Source organism: Aedes albopictus, chromosome 1 (genome assembly GCF_035046485.1).
Source record: "Aedes albopictus strain Foshan chromosome 1, AalbF5, whole genome shotgun sequence".
Lineage (NCBI taxonomy): Eukaryota > Metazoa > Arthropoda > Insecta > Diptera > Culicidae > Aedes > Aedes albopictus.
Genome location: NC_085136.1, coordinates 44,105,896 through 44,125,744, shown reverse-complemented (window position 1 = coordinate 44,125,744; position 19,849 = coordinate 44,105,896). Strand labels below are relative to the sequence as shown.

At 44.0% G+C, this 19,849-nt stretch overlaps 1 protein-coding gene across 1 annotated transcript; it reads left to right on the top strand.

Annotated features, from left to right (window-relative positions):
• Positions 1-9,706: 9,706 nt before the first annotated feature.
• Positions 9,707-11,899, top strand: LOC134288330 (uncharacterized). Its single transcript, XM_062852876.1, has one exon. The coding sequence runs from the start codon at positions 9,707-9,709 to the stop codon at positions 11,897-11,899; it is 2,193 nt and encodes a 730-aa protein (XP_062708860.1).
• The last annotated feature ends 7,950 nt before the right edge of the window (positions 11,900-19,849 follow it).

Genomic DNA, 19,849 nt, shown 5'->3' with positions numbered 1-19,849 from the left:
TTGATGTTAGTCGATAAGGTATAAACGATTAAAATATATTTCAGCTAAAGCTTTTCCCAACCCTACAAAGTGTTTCGGAGCTGCTATTAGATTCAGTTCAACAGGTTGAGATTTCGGAAAAACATTACCGGAATCGGTAATTTTTTCTAACTGTGTATGCATAAACACCCCTCTATTCATGTTTTTTTTTTCATTTCATGCACATTTTTAATTTATGCATCTCCAGCCATGTGCATAAAAAGAGGTTTCAGTGTATAGGTTTACTATGATTTAATCCAGGTCCAAGCGCCTACTGCTAACAGTTATTTAGCATCCGCTACAGGTAGCGCTACAGATAACAAGATCACTTGTGTCCCTGCCGGGCATAAGAAAAGTTTGGACCACCCTGATGTGTAGACTAAACTAGAAACACGTGTCCCGATGTGAGCATAAGTGTAAATGCTTCAAACATTTACAACTTTCGTTCACATTACAACCACCTTCCATTCAGTCACGTGTGTTTTCAAATATGTTAAATTCTCGTACTTAAGGGGGACGAGTGGGGTAATTTGTTGGACGTTACCCATCCGTTTTCGTGACAGCATCAATCATTTCGTTACTGTTGTTCGTCGTTGATTGCTCTGCTTTTACTCTACGCTTACCAACTACTTAGTGTTGTGGCTCTACGTTGGCAGACTGGACGTGGAACATTACTTTTCACAACTTTGCATCTGAGCGACATCATCATTCGAACGTCTACGGACTACGGAGCGGGAATATTCTCTGGCAGCAGAGGAATATTAAAAATAGCGTTCTGCTTGTTAAATCAAAACCATGTCGAGTCTTTTTCGCACGGAAGAAAAAGGTAACGAGCGGTGGATGCTTATGATGGTGCTGATGGCCAGTGGCCATGTGTGCAATGCAGTACATATGGGTTTGTGACATTTGCATCCCGGTACATGTGAATGTACTGCTGCAATAGATGAATTGCCAGTGATGTTGCATACTGAATGGGAGGTAAATGCTAATTGTCGGACAATGTTAATTGGTCCTCACATTAACATTGTTCTGTAGAATTGTAGGGACTTGATTCTCGTGGGTGATGGTAAATCAGAATTCGAAGCGAAAATATGACTGATACACGATATTGAGCACACCCGAAGCAATAAATGAAATTTCTCCTCAAGTCCATTGGTGTCACCACAGTGCTATAAGTCAGCTGAGTTCAAGCAAAATTATGATCCCGAGGTGGTTTACAAGTTTTGCGGAAAACACGCGTAAGCGTAGGCCGCGAAAGAGGATGTTTAAAAATAAATGGTACAATTTACCATCTCGTCAAATCTAGCCGTGGCCGCAACCGATGATGTTTTGGAATACAAATGGGGGTGTATTGGAATACAGAAAGCGCGAGAGTACAAACATCGACTAGATGGTCCGGTGAACGTTGGATTTGGATTGGATGGTTTCGAGTGAGCCTAGACAAGCCGCCAATCTACTTCATGTCGGTATACGATGATCCGTGACGTCTTCGATCGAACTAGAGTACGCGAGTTCCCAAAACTGCCGAAAGCATTTTGGGAAATTTCTATTTCTGGAATATTGGCGTAGATTCGCGTGGGTGTAGACTGTGGAGAGATTGATGAAGCCGCTCTCTAGGGACTTGATAAGCAACACAAAATCAGTTGTTTGTAAACAACTTGTTCGGCTAACCGCGAACCCAACCCTTGCTAATCCCTCATCTCTAACTGCGAATGACGCGTTTCCAATTTCGTTTCGGTAACTGATTAAACGTTGCTTAGAAAATCAAATATATTCAGATATTCATTAGGTAATCAGCCCTTAAGGCGAAACTGGAAGCATTTCCTCATTTTTTTGGTTTTTGATTTTTTATAAAATAACGAAGCAATTTTTTTAAAAATCGGTTTTCGTGCACATGTAGAGTATGGATCAAGGTGTCTTCTGATTTTTTTTTGTGGTGGAAAAAATTTTCCATTTTTGCAGAAACCATTTTTTTTTTGTTAAATTTCATTCAAAAATGGTTTCTGCGAAAACGAAAAACATTTTCCACCACGAAAAAAAAAATCAGGAGATACCTTGATCCATACTCTACATGTGCACGAAAACCGATTTTGAAAATATTGCTTCGTTATTTTATGAAAAATCAAAAACCATAAAGTGAGGAAATGGATCCAGTTTCGCCTTAAGATTAAAAAAATGTTTCAATTCTTAATATGGGGAAACAGACCTGGTGTGATGGTTACAGCATAATACTTTTACGCCAAGGACTTTGGATCGAACCCCAGATGGCACCCAAGCAACACACATGTTATAATAAAGTTACGACAGCGCAAGTTTTGGTTGTATAGAAGTTTATTTTACGTAATTCTAACATTGTGTTGAAATAACGTAAATTAAACTTCTATACAACCAAAACTTGCGATGTCGTAACTTTTATATAACGTGTGTGTTACTTGGGCATGCACTATGATATACTATGCCCAGGGAGCTGCGAAAATGTTGCCGACCGGAACGAGAATCGAACCCGTCGTTTGCAGATTGGAGAGCCATAGAATTTACCACTGACTGACTGGGTTCCCCGAACCGAGATGAACTAGCTTCGGTATAAAAATCACGTTGATAAAAATACAAAAAAAAAAAAAAGAAAAAGTCCCAACCAAGCGCGAAAAGTAGTCTAATCCTATTTTTGTATATAATTACCCAACTAACCAGTAAGCATTTAAAATAGCACTCCTTCAGCATTATAGTTGCCTTTACGACAAGGCGTTTAATACTAATTAGCCACATAAACGCCTTTAGTGCTACTCCACAGCAGGTTTTGGCAAAAAAAACGGGCTGTCTAAGTGCTTTACGTCTGCTTCTCGGTCTCTCAGCCCGCTTCTCCGCTTCCTCATCCTTCTACACTTCAACTGGTGATAGGTGGTACTTTTTGCTTGTTTTAGTAGTGATTTGGGTTCGAACTTAGGATCCGAAGGTACTGAAATATATTTACACTTCCGTTCAAAAGTTTGGGGTCACCCCCTCAAAAAATGTCATTTTTTTAGGCCCATGTCTCCGCCAATTTGCGTCCGATTTCAAAACCCAAAATATAATAAGTCAAAGAAACTTTGAACATGATTTAAAAGAAACTTTTTCAAAAAAGTTTGTATGTAAACTTAACCCAAAGTTGCCAAATTTTCTAAAAAATGAATACAAACTTACGGCAGTGTCGCTGGAAGTTGGGTCGACCAAATTTTAAGATGAGAGCGGTAATATGACCCATTTTCTATTAGCTTTCAACTGCTTTTTACAGAGCTTAGCTAAAAAATCTAGAAAAAAAGTTATTAAGTAAATTAATCCTTGGTGTCATCGACCAAAAGTTTGGGGTCACCCCTCAAAATGCTGTATCGGCCAAAAGTTTGGGGTCACTATCGTAAAACATGGAAAAGTGATTTGTTGATATCTTTGTCATCTTTCATTCAGTTTTAATTCTTCTTGGCTTATTTGAAACAAAATGAATGATACTTACTGCATAGACATTGAACCACACATATTTGTTGAAATTTACATACTCAAACTTAACGTAAAGTTGCCTCATTTTTTGAAGCGTGGTAAAATGTGCTAACTTTACATAACATTTTTATATATAAAAATCGTTAAATACGTTAAGTTGAAGACATCAAACGTAAATTTAAATAGTTAATTATCTTTGAAATGAGCCAAACATAATTAAAATTGAACTATAGATGACGAAGATATCACCAAATCACTTTTCCATGTTTTACGAAAGTGACCACAAACTTTTGGTTGATACAGGGGATAGACAAAATGATCGGGACAGACAAAATTTTCACTTTTCAAAAAATGTTCAACTAGCTGTAACTTTTCGAAAAGTGCATCGAATATTCTCAAATTTTTACTGTGAGTTCATCAACTAGTTGTGTATCAGTGGTCAAAATTTGAGACAGATCGGGTAATTCTCCACGAAGTTATAAAGATTCTTGGAAAAGGTAAAATTATCCGATAGCCAAATTTGAGTTGTTATATCTCCGATGAACCGAATGCAATGTAATTTTGACCATTTATGACTTATATAATGAGCTATGAAAAAAAGTTGACTTAACTTAAAATTCTTAACACGGAAGAAAATTATTACGATTAGATTATTTTTCTAATAAAACACCAAATTATCCAAAACTTCAAAATCGTTTCAAAAATTCCAGATGCAAATCATAGTTCATTTAATTTCCCTCTAATTGACTTATGTACAAATGTGTTTTTTAGGAAAGTAACAACATAGCCGCCAACAAATTGAAAAAGTAATGGAATACATGTTAAAAATAGACCAATTTGCTAAAAAATCGTGAAACTTTTATTAAAACTCTTGTTGAAAACTTTAAGTTAAGTCAAATGTTTTTTAGAGTTCATTATATAAGTCATAAATGGTCAAAATTTCATTGCAATCGGTTCATTTAATCCGGAGATATAATAGCTCAAAGTTGGCTATCGGATAATATTACCTTTTTCAAGAATCTTTATAACTTCGTGGAAAATGGCCCGATCTTTCCCAAATTTTGACCACTGATACACAACTAGTTTATGAACTTACAGTAAAAATTTGAGAATATTCGATGCACTTTTCGAAAAGTTAAAGCTAATTGAACATTTTTGAAAAGTGAAAATTTTGCCTGTCCCGATCATTTTGTCTATCCCCTGTACATCATATTGAGGGGTGACCCCAAACTTTTGGTCGATGACATGAAGAGTTAATTTACTTAATAACTTTTTTCCAAGATTTTATAGCCAAGTCCGGTAAAAAGCAGGTGAAAGCTAATAGAAAATAGGTTATATTACCGCTCTTATCTTAAAATTTGGTCGACCCAATTTCCAGTGACACTGCCGTAAGTTTATATTCCTTTTTTTTTTTAATTTGGCAACTTTGGGTAAAGTTTACATACAATTTTTTTTACAATCATGTTCAAAGTTTCTTTGACTTATTATCTTTTGAATGAAACCTAGGGTTTTGGAATCGGACGCAAATTGGCGGCGATATGGGCCTAAAAAAATGACATGTTTTTGAGGGGGTGACCCCAAACTTTTGAACGGGAGTGTACTTCTGAATATGCTGCTACTGCTCCACGACGCTACAGCTGTGCCGATGTTGTACGTTGAATTTATACCCAATATAAACAATGCTAGGAAAACAGCTTCAGTTCGAACACCCAAAACTTGTTTTCAAAAAGATATTCCGTAGTGTGTACAGCTTTTTCATTTCGTTTTCGATCTGTAGTATATGATTTTCTCTTCCTCTTTCGAATAATCTTATGATCCGCCCTAGGATCCGCCAAACCATCCACCTATTCGGCATCAGCGCACACTTCCCGACGAAATCTCAATTAGTCATTTCTGGATTGCCAAGTTCCATCAAACTCAGCTGCTGAGTTTGCTTCTGAGCTCTTGGATTGGTGAGGAAAAAAACGAAGAAACAAATCAGATGCACAAATTTGGAAACAGAAGCATAGGTCATGTAAAAGAGAGACAACATGTGCTGTGAAATGCGTAACATATTTCCCATCCTTTTTTCTCTTAGCATTTAAAGAGCAGTTGGGAAGTATTCTGATTGCTTCCAAACGAAAACACCCCAAGCAGTTGGAATGCTAATGTACAGCCTAAAGCTTCTCCAGCACAGCTTATGCTTTTTATTTTTATTTTTTTGATTTTTTTTTATTATTTTATTATTTTTTTATTTTTTTATTTTTTTTTTTATTTTTATTTTTTTTTTTATTTTTTTTTATCTGTATTAACGAGATTTTTAGCCCTAGGCTAGTTCATCTCGGGACCCACGCTTTTACTTCCCTTCCGAAGGAAGAACTCACATTTTGCGAGTTTGTCGGGAGTGGGATTCGATCCCAGGTCCTCGGCGTGATAGTCAAGTGTTCTAACCATTTCACCAGGTCCGCTCCACCCAGCTTATGCTATTTCAAGGCAGTTATGCATTAAAACTGCTTATGTAGGGCAGCAAACATCTCAAATGCATAATACGGGCTGCTGTACGGCTTATTTGAATGCTTAGTGGTTACCTGGGTATAATTATTACTTAACGAATGGTTTTTGCGCTTTCACAAGCATTAAAAAATAAACATTTGAATAGTAAATTCACGTAAACCACTGATTAAATATTATTCAGAATAAACGTCACGATCGTCAAGGCAATCTATAAATATTTCGTCGTAATTTCATGAACCATTTCAAAATCAGACAATGATGCACAGTTCAAAATTGTTACATCGAGTTCGCTGTAAAATAAATGACCTCCAAAAATCCTGGAAAATCCACAATTTTCCATCGAATTGTAAAACTACAGGTTACCTGCAGTATGGAGTTTGCTTATAATGTTGCGTGCTAGAAATTCTAAACGTTCTAATATTTTCATAAAGTGCAGTTTTCATAAGTTCTTTCTGTGTGGCAATCTGTTTATGTAAGAAAACTGTTGTAAGTTTAGTTTTTTTTCCTTTTTTCATTATTTTCCAACGTTTTTTATTTTTTTAGTACGCTCGAAGATATAAGAAAAATTACGGGATACTTCACATTTTGATGACCAAATAGATATGTGGAAATTTTGAGATCTGGCAATGAACCTTATATCTTTCATTTTGGCTTCATGAGGGTTCTAAGAATCTCTTGCAGTCTATTTGACTGAAAATGTTACCTGCGATGTGATTTTTTGTTTTCTTTTTTGGCACTTCCAAATGAAAAAATGGTTTTGTATGAAATTGAGATCTGTTTTCCGACCTCCTAGACATAACAAAAACACATGTGAGACAACTCATTATCTTGACTAAAAGGGCTATTTATTTTTTTTTTTTTTTGGAAATCGTCTATGTGATTGAGGATTATTTTTGCGCCCTCACAAACCTTTTTGAATAATCTAACTTCTTGCGTCTATCAATCTGTAACTCAAGACTCATATAAGGTATTGGAACTTACTCTTGCGTCATTCTATGTGAAAATCGCTCATGTGATCATTTCCATTTTCTTTGCGTCCCCATATGAACGAAAATCCCTGTAATAGTGAGCGTTTTTCTTCCGCTCTACCAAATACAAGAGAATCGCATATTTGAAGATGTTCTGTTGTGAATTTTCCAAATTTATTATGTTTCATACAAAAGGTGGCCAAAATGTTTGGGATAGGCAACTTTTTCTTCTCTCACAAAAAAAATCAACATACTGTAACTTTTCATGGAAGGCATCAAAAAATTATCAAATTTGGACTGTTTGTCAACCTATTATATGTGTATCCATGGTACAAATCTGAGCTCTATTGATTAATCTTTCGCGAAGTTAGGACCATTCTGGAATAACACTATTTATTAGACAACTAATTTTTGAACTGTCATATCTCGGAAGCCAGTGAACCGAATTGCATGAAATTTTGAACGTTTATCAACAACATATTGATACTTGATATGACGTTATAAAATGTAATATTTTTTGACGACGAATAAAGTTATATCGGTTTGACATTTTCACCCATATAGAGGTAAATAAGACAAATTTACAATGCCACAAAAAAATTTCTAAATGTGTTTCTTTCTGGTATCCAAACAGATTCCAATATTTCTGTTCTCAGAGATATCTTGAGAACAGAAGTAGAATAGCTTTGGATATCAAAATTAAAATTCAATGACATTGAAGTGAACAATTAACATTTTTTAGAGAAATATCCAAAAAGTGTCTATCCATGAAATTTTTTTTTTTCAACATTCAAAAAGTTCCTACGTTACAATAACATTTGAAACAATAACATATTGTTGATAAACGTTTCAAAATTTCATTCAATTTGGTTTCACAGGTTTCCGAGTAATGGCAGTTCAAAAAATAGTTGTCTAAAAAATAGTGTTTTACGAGAACGGGTCTAGCTTCGTGAAAGATTAACTAATCAAGCTCAAATTTGTACCAACGATGCACATAAAATATGTTGAAAAACAGTCCGAATTTGAGAGTTTATGATGCACTCTATGAAAAGTTACAGCATGTTGAATTAATTTTGGGAGAGAAAAAAAGTTGCCTATCTCAAACATCTTTACCACCCCCTGTACGTGTAAAAAACTCCTATAAAGTATTGACATTTTTCATTTTACTTTTTTGGCTATGGGAAAAATGCTTTCATTATTTTTTTTGTAATTTTGTACCCACAGGGAAAAAACTCTTTTTCTGATATTTTCTTTGTGCTCCCTTTCATATAAGAAAAATCTGCCATGTAATGTAAGTAGGGCGGAAAATGCTCATACGCATAATCATGTATTTTTTTCGATTTTTTTTGCGCTTTCATAAATTTAATACAAGAAACCGGTGCTATTAAACAAAAGTGTTTTGTATCCCAATATTATACGAAAGATCTCCATCTTAGTACTGAAAAATTCTTATTTCACCTCCTGTTAGAGCGAGATACACAAAAACATCGATGCCAAGTTTACTTGCGCATCCCTAGATAGCCTGCCGTAGGTATCTACCAGAGAAGAGAGTCTCTCCTCCAATTCGGCATACTCATTATATACCTGCAGCTGACGATCGTGTCGATCGCATCAGCTGTGTATCTAATACATAAGCGATCAGCAGAGTAGGTAGAAGATAGGAAAACAGCTGTTTGTAGATTCAGTAGAAATAAACCGCCGCGAAGGAAACATCTCCTCTTTTCGAATCCGTAATAAATTACAGTTTCAGTGTTCGCGTAATAAACGGTGTTTCGTTCAGTAAATTCGAGTTTGTAATCAAGTGTCCGAAAGTGAACCGCGGCGGGCGCGAACATGTTTTGCACGTTTGCTAAGGCTGCTCACGACCTTTTCGAAGAGGTGGGCCAACAGCAGAGCTGACGACAGTTTGAACCGTGGGGTCGAGAGACGCTTGTTCCCCTTTTTCAGGTTGTCGAGTGGGGCGACTCGTGATTTCGCCGTCAGCAACCTCACACACACAACATTCTGCTCTCCACCGCCCTTGTCAGGGTCCAGGATCGTCACGGCAATACCATGCTAGCACGAGCCCTGCTGGATTCGTGTTCCCAGCACTGCCTGATGACGAAAGAGTTCTCCAGCAGAATGCATTTCCACGCGTCGCCATCACTTCTCTCCGTTCAAGGGATCGGTTCGTCGATCAGCACTTCGACGAAACTCGTCAGCGCTGTAGTTCGGCCAAGGTTGGAGGACATGTCGGCTTTCTCGCAAGAGATGCATTTCAACGTTCTCCCGCGGCTGACTGTTTCGCTACCGCGGCCAGTTGTAGCATCAGCGGATGGAACCTTCCCGAAGCAGCCTTCCTCGCCGATCCGCGTTTCTACGAGCCAGGACCGGTAGACATCATAATCGGAGCAGAGTATTACATGGACCTGCTTCGAAGCGAGCGACACAAGGCGACTGAAGATGGACCTACGCTACAGAATACTGAGTTTGGCTGGATCGTCTCCGGCAAGATACCCGATCACCCTGTCGGTGGATCGCCATCCTTGACTTTCGTCTGCTCCACGAACGATCTTCAAGACCAGCTCACGAAGTTCTGGGACCTAGAAACCTGTCGAAGTCACAGTACGCAGTCACTGGAAGAGTCAGCTTGCTAGGCGTATTTCAACCGGACAACCGTACGAGACGAGGCTGGCAGATTCATTGTGACCCTGCCGAAGAAGGAGAGTGTAATCAGTCGGCTAGGTTATTCCGAGACAACAGCGATCAAGCGACTGATGGGAATGGAAAGACGATTCCCAGCTAATGCCGAGCTGAAAGCGATGTACGCCGAGTTCATTCGCGAATACCTCGAGCTAGGGCACATGAAGGAAGTGGAAGGCGATGCTGAAGAAGTCAGGAGGTACTTTCTGCCGCACCACGCAGTTCTGAAACCGGACAGCACGACCACAAAACTGCGAGTGGTTTTTGATGCTTCGTGCCAGACGTCAACCGGTGTTTCCTTGAACGATGCGTTGATGGTTGGTCCCGTCGTGCAGGACGACCTATCCAGCATCTGTCTACGGTTCCGAACACACCGCATAGCCGTGAACGCCGACATTGCCAAGATGTACCGTATGATCCGAGTCCAGCCCCAAGATTACCTGTTGCAGAGCATCAAGTGGCGGAACGATCCAAGTGAACCGCTTCGAACGTACGAGTTGACTACTGTCACGTACGGCACCTCGTCCGTTCCATACCTGGCTACAAAATGCCTACAGCGTCTCGCTGAAGACGGAAAAGCGTCACACCCCGTAGCGTCTGAAGTCATCGAGAAAGACTTCTACGTGGACGACATGCTCACAGGAGTTGACACAGTTGACGAAGGTCGGCAGCTGGTGACGGAAGTCATCGAGCTGTCGAATTCAGCGGGTTTCACGTTACGAAAATGGAACTCCAACAGCGCGGAGCTTCTCGAAGTCGTCCCGGAGAACTTGCGAGATATACGTTCCATCCTCGCACTAGATTCCGCCGAAACAGCGATAAAAACCCTCGGTTTAGCGTGGGAACCAGCTACAGATGTCTTCCGTTTTACCTTCCCCTCGTTCAACTGGACTGCGATGATCACGAAGCGCATTGTAGTCTCCGACGTTTCGCGCCTGTTCGATCCGCTAGGTCTGGTCGGACCTGTCATCATTCAGGCCAAGATTTTCATCCAGGAGCTGTGGAAGCAGAGTTGCGGCTGGGATGACCCTCTGAGTCCCGAGTTACAGGAGCAATGGCAGGAGTACAGACGCAATCTAGCTGGATTGGAAAACCTAACCGTTCCCCGCTGGGTAGGAACCGGCGGTCATGCTACTGCCATCGAGCTACATGGCTTCTGTGATGCGTCAAACAAGGCGTACGGTGCTTGCTTCTACGTGCGAACCATCTCCGAAACGGGGGAGGTGTGTGTGAGGTTGCTGACGGCGAAATCACGAGTCGCCCCACTCGACAACCTGAAAAAGGGGAACAAGCGTCTCTCGACCCCACGGTTGGAGTTGTCGTCTGCGTTGCTGCTAGCCCACCTCTTCGAAAAGGTCGTGAGCAGCCTTGGCATGCGTGCAAGGTGCTTCTTCTGGACGGACTCAACCATCGTCAAGTGTTGGCTATCGTCGTCGCCGTCAAGATGGAAGCAGTTCGTCGCAAATAGGGTTTCGGAGATTCAGCACATAACGAAGGACGGCGTCTGGAACCACGTTGCTGGACTGCAGAATCCGGCGGATATTATTTCCCGCGGAATGGCTCCCGCACAGTTGCAGTACGAATCGGTCTGGTTCAGTGGACCGTATTGGCTGAGGCCGGACGAGTGCAACTGGCTATCAACTCCACCGATCAGCGAAGACGATTTTGATCCGGTAGATCTCCAGGTCAAGGACGCCTCTGCAGTACTTCCAGTTATCGAACCAAGCGATGTCTTCAGCCTCCGATCATCGTTAAGCAACCTCCAGCGCCACACTGCCTGGATATTACGTTTCCGCTTCAAGTCGCAACCTGAGTTGGCAGACCTAACCAGTAGCAGAAGAGTTAGAGATTCGTCGAAGTTCCCAGATCTGAAGCCGCAACTCGAAGACGGGGTACTGTGTGTTGGCGGCCTGTTTCGACACGCGTCAATCAAGAATCGGCGCTCAGCCTATCAGGAAGCTCTACGGTTCACACCGCAGTTGTGGAAAAACTGGTCCAAGCTGCACTTGTTGGACCTCCGCAATCGAACGAAAAGTACTGTACGTCAGAACAACATCGTGGTAAGGACCATGGCGATCCTAAAGGATGAGAAACGACCGTTTCGGAAATGGCAGCTCAGCCGGGTGACAGACGTTTACGCTGGCAAAGACGGGAATGTACGGGTTGTAATAGTTGAGACCAAGGACGGCAGCTACCGCAGAGCAATTTCGAAGATCTGCGTGCTGCCCATCCGTAACAATATTGTATCGGTGAACGGGGAGAACTAAGTCTCCTCCACCGGCGGAGGTCGAATCCATCGGCCTCCGCACACCAGTTAAGTTGTTCGTATATTGTGTTTTTCCAAAAAGTAACCCGCTCATTTTTCCCAGTCACGATCGTCCTTGGCTCCGGTAATCCGGAGCAGTCTCCAATCGACCAATCGAGCCCGTCAAGCGTACCCCTGTCAGTCGAGGTCTGTATAGTTTCGGTGGTGGCCAGATGTTGCATGAAGTCTAGTTCGTTCAAGCATGAATAACGTTAGCGGTGTTAAGCGTCAATTTTTCGGCGCCCAGTCAGACCCTCATTACAATCAGCACCGAATTTGACTCTTCGAGGTAACCTGCAACCGCTTCTGGAAGAGGACAAGAGTGCGCATCCTGCCCTTTTTTTTTTTTTCCTTCTAAACCATAGGGGGATAAATCTGCTCATCAGACACCCTAACAGGAAGGTTAGGGTAGTGTGGGGATGAGGCCGTCTTCTACAATGCCGGTAGAAGCCAGGACTACTCTCTCCTCGACCCACTAAAACACATTCCTATGGTCGCCAAACCCTACGTCTCTCCGGAACCACCAAGAAGGTATTGCTTCAGAGAGGGGCTAGTGCATATCGCACCCTCAAGGTTAGCTGCCGTAGCCTAGCAGCAACGAACATCGATGACTCGCTCTGGAGAGTCCATCACGATAGCATGCTGGCGCTTAGCCAGTTTCCCGAGTGGTCCTCGCCACTCCCTTTGTCCTCGGAAGGCGGGCAGGGTCAACCCCGCCCGCGCCCTACTGCTGAGCGGACATCAAGAACTGATGCCCACGTGCAACCCGATCTGACCTGCCCGCAAAGGAAGGGTATCACTACCCTTCAGGCCCTATCAGATGCACCCGTAGGTTGCAGACAGCAGGATCTCACCTACCCCGACCCTTGCCGGGGACCCCTTTCCAACCGCGGGCTCAGATCCAACCCAGTAGACCGACGCCACGACAGCACCGCTACCGGGACTTCCTCTCCGCGGCCACTTAATCGCTGTAAGGGTCGATCTCGACCGCAGGGCACCGGTATGACCTACGAAGCCGACTTCGAACCCCTGGACCACCTCTTGTACTGCATCTGGACTAGCCATTCTCCGAGTCCACGCGCCACCTCCTCTGTAGCTCCCAGACGATATGGGTGATTGCCGTTGAAACGGCATTCCAGCTAATCTCATCCCTACACATTCTCTGGACCAAGTTGTCCGGAGTTGTGTCCTCCCCGCATGTGGCAAGCATGCGGTCACGCATTGTGCGAAAACGCGGGCACACGAACAACACGTGTTCCGCCGTTTCCTCTAAACCATTGCACACTGGGCATTCGGGAGAATCCGCATGCCCGAAACGGTGTAGATACTGTCGGAAGCAACCATGACCTGTAAGGACCTGTGTCAGGTGGAATGAAACTTCCCCATGGCGCCTATTAATCCAACTATCTACCCTCGGTATCAACCTATGGGTCCACCTTCCTTTGGTGGAACTGTCCCACGCGCGCTGCCATTTGACCATAGAGGCCATCCTGACAGTCTTGCGTATGCCTCTTGTGCCGCGCATTTCGAAGCACTCCATGTCCTCACTGATAAGAATGCTGATAGGCACCATACCAGTAATGACACAGAGAGCGTCGTGTGACACGGTACGGTACGCGCTTGCAACCCTCAGACACATAAGCCTGTAAGTACTTTCCAGCTTCCGTCGGTAGCATTCAGTACTTAGCGCGGTACCCCACGCCGGGCCGCCATACCTAAGTATGGACGTAGCAACACTAGCCAGAAGCTTGCGCTTACTGGCGTACACCGCTGAGCTATTGGACATCATCCGGGACAGTGCCGCAATAGCTGTGGAGGCTCTTTTACAGGCATAATCGACGTGGCTACCGAAGGTAAGCTTATCGTCGATCATCACGCCCAAGTGCTTGACAGAGCGCTTCGACAGGATAGTGCATTCTCCTACACTGATCTCCGTCTGCTGCGCCGACTGTATGTTGTTAACAACCGTCACCTCTGTCTTGTGGTGAGCCAGCTCCAGTTTTCTGGACCGCATCCACGCCTCCACAACCTTGATCGAGTGGTCGGTAGTCAACTTCACCTCCTCGATCGTTTCACCGTAGACTTCGAGCGTAATATCGTCGGCAAATCCGACAATCACCACTCCCACTGGGTACTCTAACCTCAACACCTCGTCGTACATGACATTCCATAACACCGGACCCAGGATGGAACCTTGCGGGACTCCTGAGGTTATGTGAAAGCACTTCCGACCCACCTCCGTGTCGTATACTAGTACGCGATTCTGGAAGTAACTTCCGAGAATTTTGTACAAGTACTCCGGTATCCCCAGACGCAACAGCGCATCGGCAATAGCAGCCCAACTGGCGCTATTAAATGCATTCCTTACATCCAGAGTCACTACCGCGCAAAAGCGAATTCCCCTCCTCTTAGGCTCGAGTGCTTTCTCGGCGGTTTTTGTAACCGACAAGATAGCGTCTACGGTGGACCTCCCCTTCCGGAAGCCATACTGGTTGCTCGAGAGACCATTTACGCCCTCAGTGAACTTCAACATTCTATTGAGGATGATCTTTTCGAGCACCTTCCCCGCCGTGTCAATCAAGCATATTGGTCTATATGCCGACGGGTCTCCGGGTGGTTTCCCCGCCTTTGGCAATAGTACCAGGCTCTGCCTCTTCCAAGCTTCTGGGAAAACTCCCTCGTCCAGGCATTTCTGCATAGCAGACCTGAACATCTCGGGAGCTTCTGCAATAGCTACTTTTAAGGCCAGGTTCGGAACTCCGTCCGGACCTGGGGCCTTACCTACGCTAAGGGACTTAGCTATCCCCGCAAGTTCCACATCGGTGACCCTTTCCTCATCGCCAGCCCCAGTCCCCGGCTGTCCTACGAAAGGAGGCCAAGGACTAGGATCATGACGCGGAAAAAGTCCTCCAATGATCCCCTCCAACATCTCTGGAGATTGCTCTGTAGGAGCCATCACACCTCTCGTCTTGGCCATAACGATCCTGTAGGCATCACCCCACGGGTTCGTATTGGCACTCTGACAGAGACCCTCAAAGCAGGCCTTTTTGCTTGCTCTTATCTCGGTCTTGAGCGCGGCTTTTGCAGCGGCGAACACCACCCGCCGTTCGTTTCGCTCTTCCTCTGATCGTGCTCGCTGCATCCGCCGCCTAGCCCGTAGGCAGGCGCGGCGCAGGTCCGCAATCGCGTCGGTCCACCAGTAAGCCGGTGGCCTCCCATTTCTAGGGTGGACTCTCCTAGGCATGGTCGCATCACACGCACGTGAGAGCACCGCTACCAGCTCGTCGCCGTCTAAACCGAGTAAGTTTCGCTCACGGCGGAGCGCTTCCCTAAATACCTCTTCGTCGAAGTATGATGTCTTCCACCTACGAGGGCTTGGCCTTGGCCTAGCCGCCTCTTCTTCTATCCGCTGTCTGCTGTTGTTGTAGTCGATACTGTAGCGAACCGCCAGGTGGTCGCTGTGAGTGTAGCCATCATCTACTCTCCAGTTCGGACTACTTGTTAGGCCAGGACTACAAAAGGTCACGTCAATAATTGACTCCGCTCCATTTCGACTATAGGTACTCTTGGTACCGACGTTAGCCAAGTCGACATCTAAGATGGCCAGTGTTTCTAGCAGGATCTGACCCCGCTGGTTCGTGAAACGGCTTCCCCATTCCACAGCCCAGGCATTAAAGTCACCCGCTATTACCACCGGCCTTCGCCCTGTTAGCACGGCCGTTAAGCGGTCCAGCATTTGCGTGAACCGCTCGATCGGCCACCGCGGAGGCGCATAACAGCTACAGAAGAAGACCCCGTTTACTTTGGCGACCACGAAGCCCTCATAGGTAGTAGACACCAACTTCTGCACGGGGTATTTACCCGTCGTCCATATCGCCGCCATTTTCCTGGTCTTATCCGAGGCCCAGTTGCCGTTGCCGGCGGGTACTCGGTATGGGTCCGAAATGATGGCGATATCCGTCTCCCACTCAGAAACCGCCTGACAAAGCAGTTGCTGAGCCGCATCACAGTGGTTCAGGTTCAGCTGCGTTACCTGCACTGTGATTTGTTGCTCACTGCGGCTTTCTTAAAGGCCGGGCACCCTGGACCACCCATCGCATGTCTGTTTTTCGAGGTTTTCCCGGTACAGATCATGCATATGGGCGGACTCGTGCAGCTTTGGGCCTTATGACCTTCAGCGCCGCATCGCCTACACAGTTTGCGCCTGTCGGGGCCTTTGCAGTCCCACGACTTGTGTCCTGGTTCCAGACACCTGAAGCAAACCTCAGGTGGCTCGTGGAATGTCAGGTGACATACACACCAGCCCACCTTGATACTCCCTACTTTAACGGACTTTTTGACGTCCGCCACAGGTAGCTGAACCAAAGCTATCTGTGTCCCTGCTGGCCCTCTCCGTAGCTCAACGGCTGCGGCGGCCACCTGCACATCGCACTGTTGCCGCAGTGCCGTGACGAGCTCTTCCACTTCGGTGATCTCGTCAATGTCTTTGACCTTCAGAGTCGCCTCATGTGTCAGAGCCCTCACCTGCACACCTTCGCCAAGGACCTCTTCTGCCAGCCTTTTGTAGGCGGCGCCCTTGTGCTCCTTCTGGCGCTTCAGCTCCAGGATCATCTCGCCCGTACGAGTACGTCTAATACTGCGTACGTCGGCTCCAAGACCCTCAAGCTTGGCGTCGCTTCGCATCGTCTTCAAGACGTCCGAGTACTTGGACTGTTCCGTCTTGATGACGATAGCGTCGCCTTTCTCACGCCTGGCACCTGCCTTCCTGCCCTTGGCGTGTTACAAGTGGTCGTCATCTAGCTTGGCCAGTGAGATCGACGTTCACAGTACGTAGCTTCGTCAAACTAGTAGTAGCCCGTAGGTAATACCCAGAAAGTCATCGTAGCGTGAACAGAGAGAGGGATTCCGATGCCAGCCGGCGTCCGCGGAGGCCATGATGGCCTCCGTTCCAGGCAAGTCCTTTTTTAATTTGATTATAAAGGTAAAAAAGCACCCTCTCATCTGTTTCAGCGATAGCGACTATGCAACATCACCACCGAAATGAGTCAGCCGAGCAGTCCAAAGTTCCGATGGCAACCCGCCAGCACGACAACCCGTCGTTGCAGTTTCCAGTCAGCAGTTCCGACGGCAGTTCCGTCCCAGCACGACAATCCGTCGTCGCAGATCCACATTCACCAGTTCCAACGGTAATCCCGTTCGTGCGCGACAAACGTTGCCGCAGATCCGCAGCCATCAGTTCCGACCCAAGCAACACACATGTTATATAAGAGTTACGACAGCGCAAGTTTTGGTTGTATAGAAGTTTATTTTACGTTATTTCAACACAATGTTAGAATTACGTAAAATAAACTTCTATACAACCAAAACTTGCGCTGTCGTAACTCTATTATAACATGTGTGTTGCTTGGGGACGGCAGTCCCGTCCAAGCCCGACATCCATCGCCGCAGATCAACCAATTACCAGTTCCGACGGCGCACTGCCGTCCCAGCTCGACAATCCGTCGTAGCAGTTTGCAGTCCAGTCTGTATTCAGCTAAGCTTCGTTCAACACCGTGTAGTGATATAGATTGAGTAGAGAAAATGTTTCGTCTGAAATTACATAGTTCGCCTGTTCTTATTTTATTGAGTGTACATGGTGTACAGCCCTATTGAATTTTCGAACATTGCGCGCTCTGGGATCGATGCGGGTGTTCGAAAAGCACGATGCGTCTTTGTGACGACGACGAGCGACGGTCCGACCCGACGACGACGAGCGACGGTGCGGCGACGACGACTCGGAGGGGAGAAAAGGAAGGCGAGATGAATGGAAGGAAAATGAATGAAGAGGAAAAACAATACGGGAAGGTACAGCACAGCGGAACGGCAATCCAGCAGTTTGTGAACGATGTTTGGCGCGATCGGACGTGGTAAAGTAGAACGGTTTGTTTGGTGAATAAATTGTTTGTGATTGTAAAAGTGAAATCCGTGTTTATTTTATTGAACGTTTGTGAATTGAAGGTTTCAAAATATGAACGGAAAGCAAGGTAAGTTTTGTGTATGGCTCAAGAACTGAAAATTTACCAATGGTTTGAATTATCTTGACTGCTCCGAAAAAAAAAGTATGGGAACTTGGTGAGAACACTACATGGCGCAGGCGGTAGTAAATTTGCTTGACTGGAGGGAAAAATGAAGAAGTTGCGCAAAGCTGTGATGTAGTGACTGTTGCTGCGGGTTGTGTATTATGTTGAGCCAGAGCAATAATTTAAATACTTCAATAATATAGTGCACACCATTTGAGGGAAGTTTACCTGGAAAGTTGTGAGTAGATCGAAGTTTTGAGTATTCTCATTAAGATTAGAGGTATTGGCCGACCGGTTTGTATGGGATACTTTTTGTGTTCTCTAGTTAAATGTAAACAATTCTTTACATGAACTACTGAGGTGCATTGAAACCGTATATGGATTGTAGTGTGAGATTGTTGTTTCTGTTATAAATAACGTTTGAGTTTGAATCAGATACTTTTGTCTACCTTAACCCTCGAGCGATCGCGCTGTTGTATTTTGTACAACACGTTGAAAAAATCTCGTTTTTTGTACTCAGTACCAGTGTGGTGCTGACGCAGGTAGTCAACCGCGCGAGTTACGGAAGGTTAATGGTAGTTTAAATCAAGTTGAGTGCTATGTTTAAGTGGATTGGATATGACGGATATAGAAAGGTGTGAGTGAAAATGTATGTATGGATACTCAACGCACAATATGTTAATGTTGAATGTCTAATAACTGCAAATGATAAGTGCTTGGTTTTAGAATGAGAGTTAATTTAAAACCAAGTTTAGTTTGAATTGAACTTGAAACAGTACATGTCATTTTAAATGAAAACTTCCCTTTGAGGCAACAAAACTCTCGACAGATCAACCGATCAACAGGACTCTTGCATGGTTCGAGTCGTATTCGTGGTGGCTGTGTTTATAAGTAGAAAAGATACGAAAAGCAAAAAAAAAAAAAAAAAAGAAAATTGATAAAGTTCTGATTTTTTTATGAACTGGGAGGAAAATAAACACGATCTAAATGAAGCCAATCTAGAGTGCGGTGGGTCAATGACCTCAGCAGTTGTCAAATCACAACACTTTGGCAAGACAAAGTTTGCAGGACAACTAATTTTCAATAGAAATGAGTTTTGGGATAAGTTTCGATATGATATTGGTTGTATTACATGGCTCTCAATTCTATTGATTTAGATTTATTAAATGACTGTTTGATGATTTATTTTGGTTGTTTCGAATATAACAAACCAAAGGTGGAGCACAGAACTGAAAATATACAAGTACATAGCAATTCTTACTATAACGATCCTCGAGTGTGATGTGGCTTTGAATCGAGAAATGTGTTCAGATGTAGTAGAAAAGGATGTACCAATATTTGAGAATTTAGTTAGAATTTTCGATTGTGGTAGCCTTGTTTCAACGATCTAGTTATCTATAAAGTTTTAATTTTCATATAATACATTTTGGCACATTATGAGATGATTCTGTGTATTCAATGCCTGTTATGTTGTATCTCCTAGAAGTAGAAAAGGTACGTAAAGCAAGATGAAACGAGTAGCACGCCTAACGATTTTGTGCAATATTTCTATATGTATAGCGAATAGTACTTCCAACCTCTGTGGTGTCTTCGTGTTCTTCTGTGTAGTCTCACAAAAAAAGCAACAAGAGAAAGAATTAAATCATCTAGCGATGTTTCTGTGTAGCGTCTCTAAATGAGTTAGGTCTCACAGATGGGAAAAGTACAACAAAAAGGCAAGGTTTTGTAAGTAGCACTCAATGTTTCTGTGCAGCGTCTCCATAAGAGTTAGGTCTCACAGAAGTACAAACAAAAATAAAACAAGCATAACGAAGAGAATGAAGTAAGATCGATTCTGTGTAGCATCTCTATAT

Coding starts and splice junctions, on each gene's coding strand:
- LOC134288330 (XM_062852876.1), top strand. CDS start 9,707: ATGGGAATGGAAAGACGATTCCCAGCTAATGCCGAGCTGAAAGCGATG.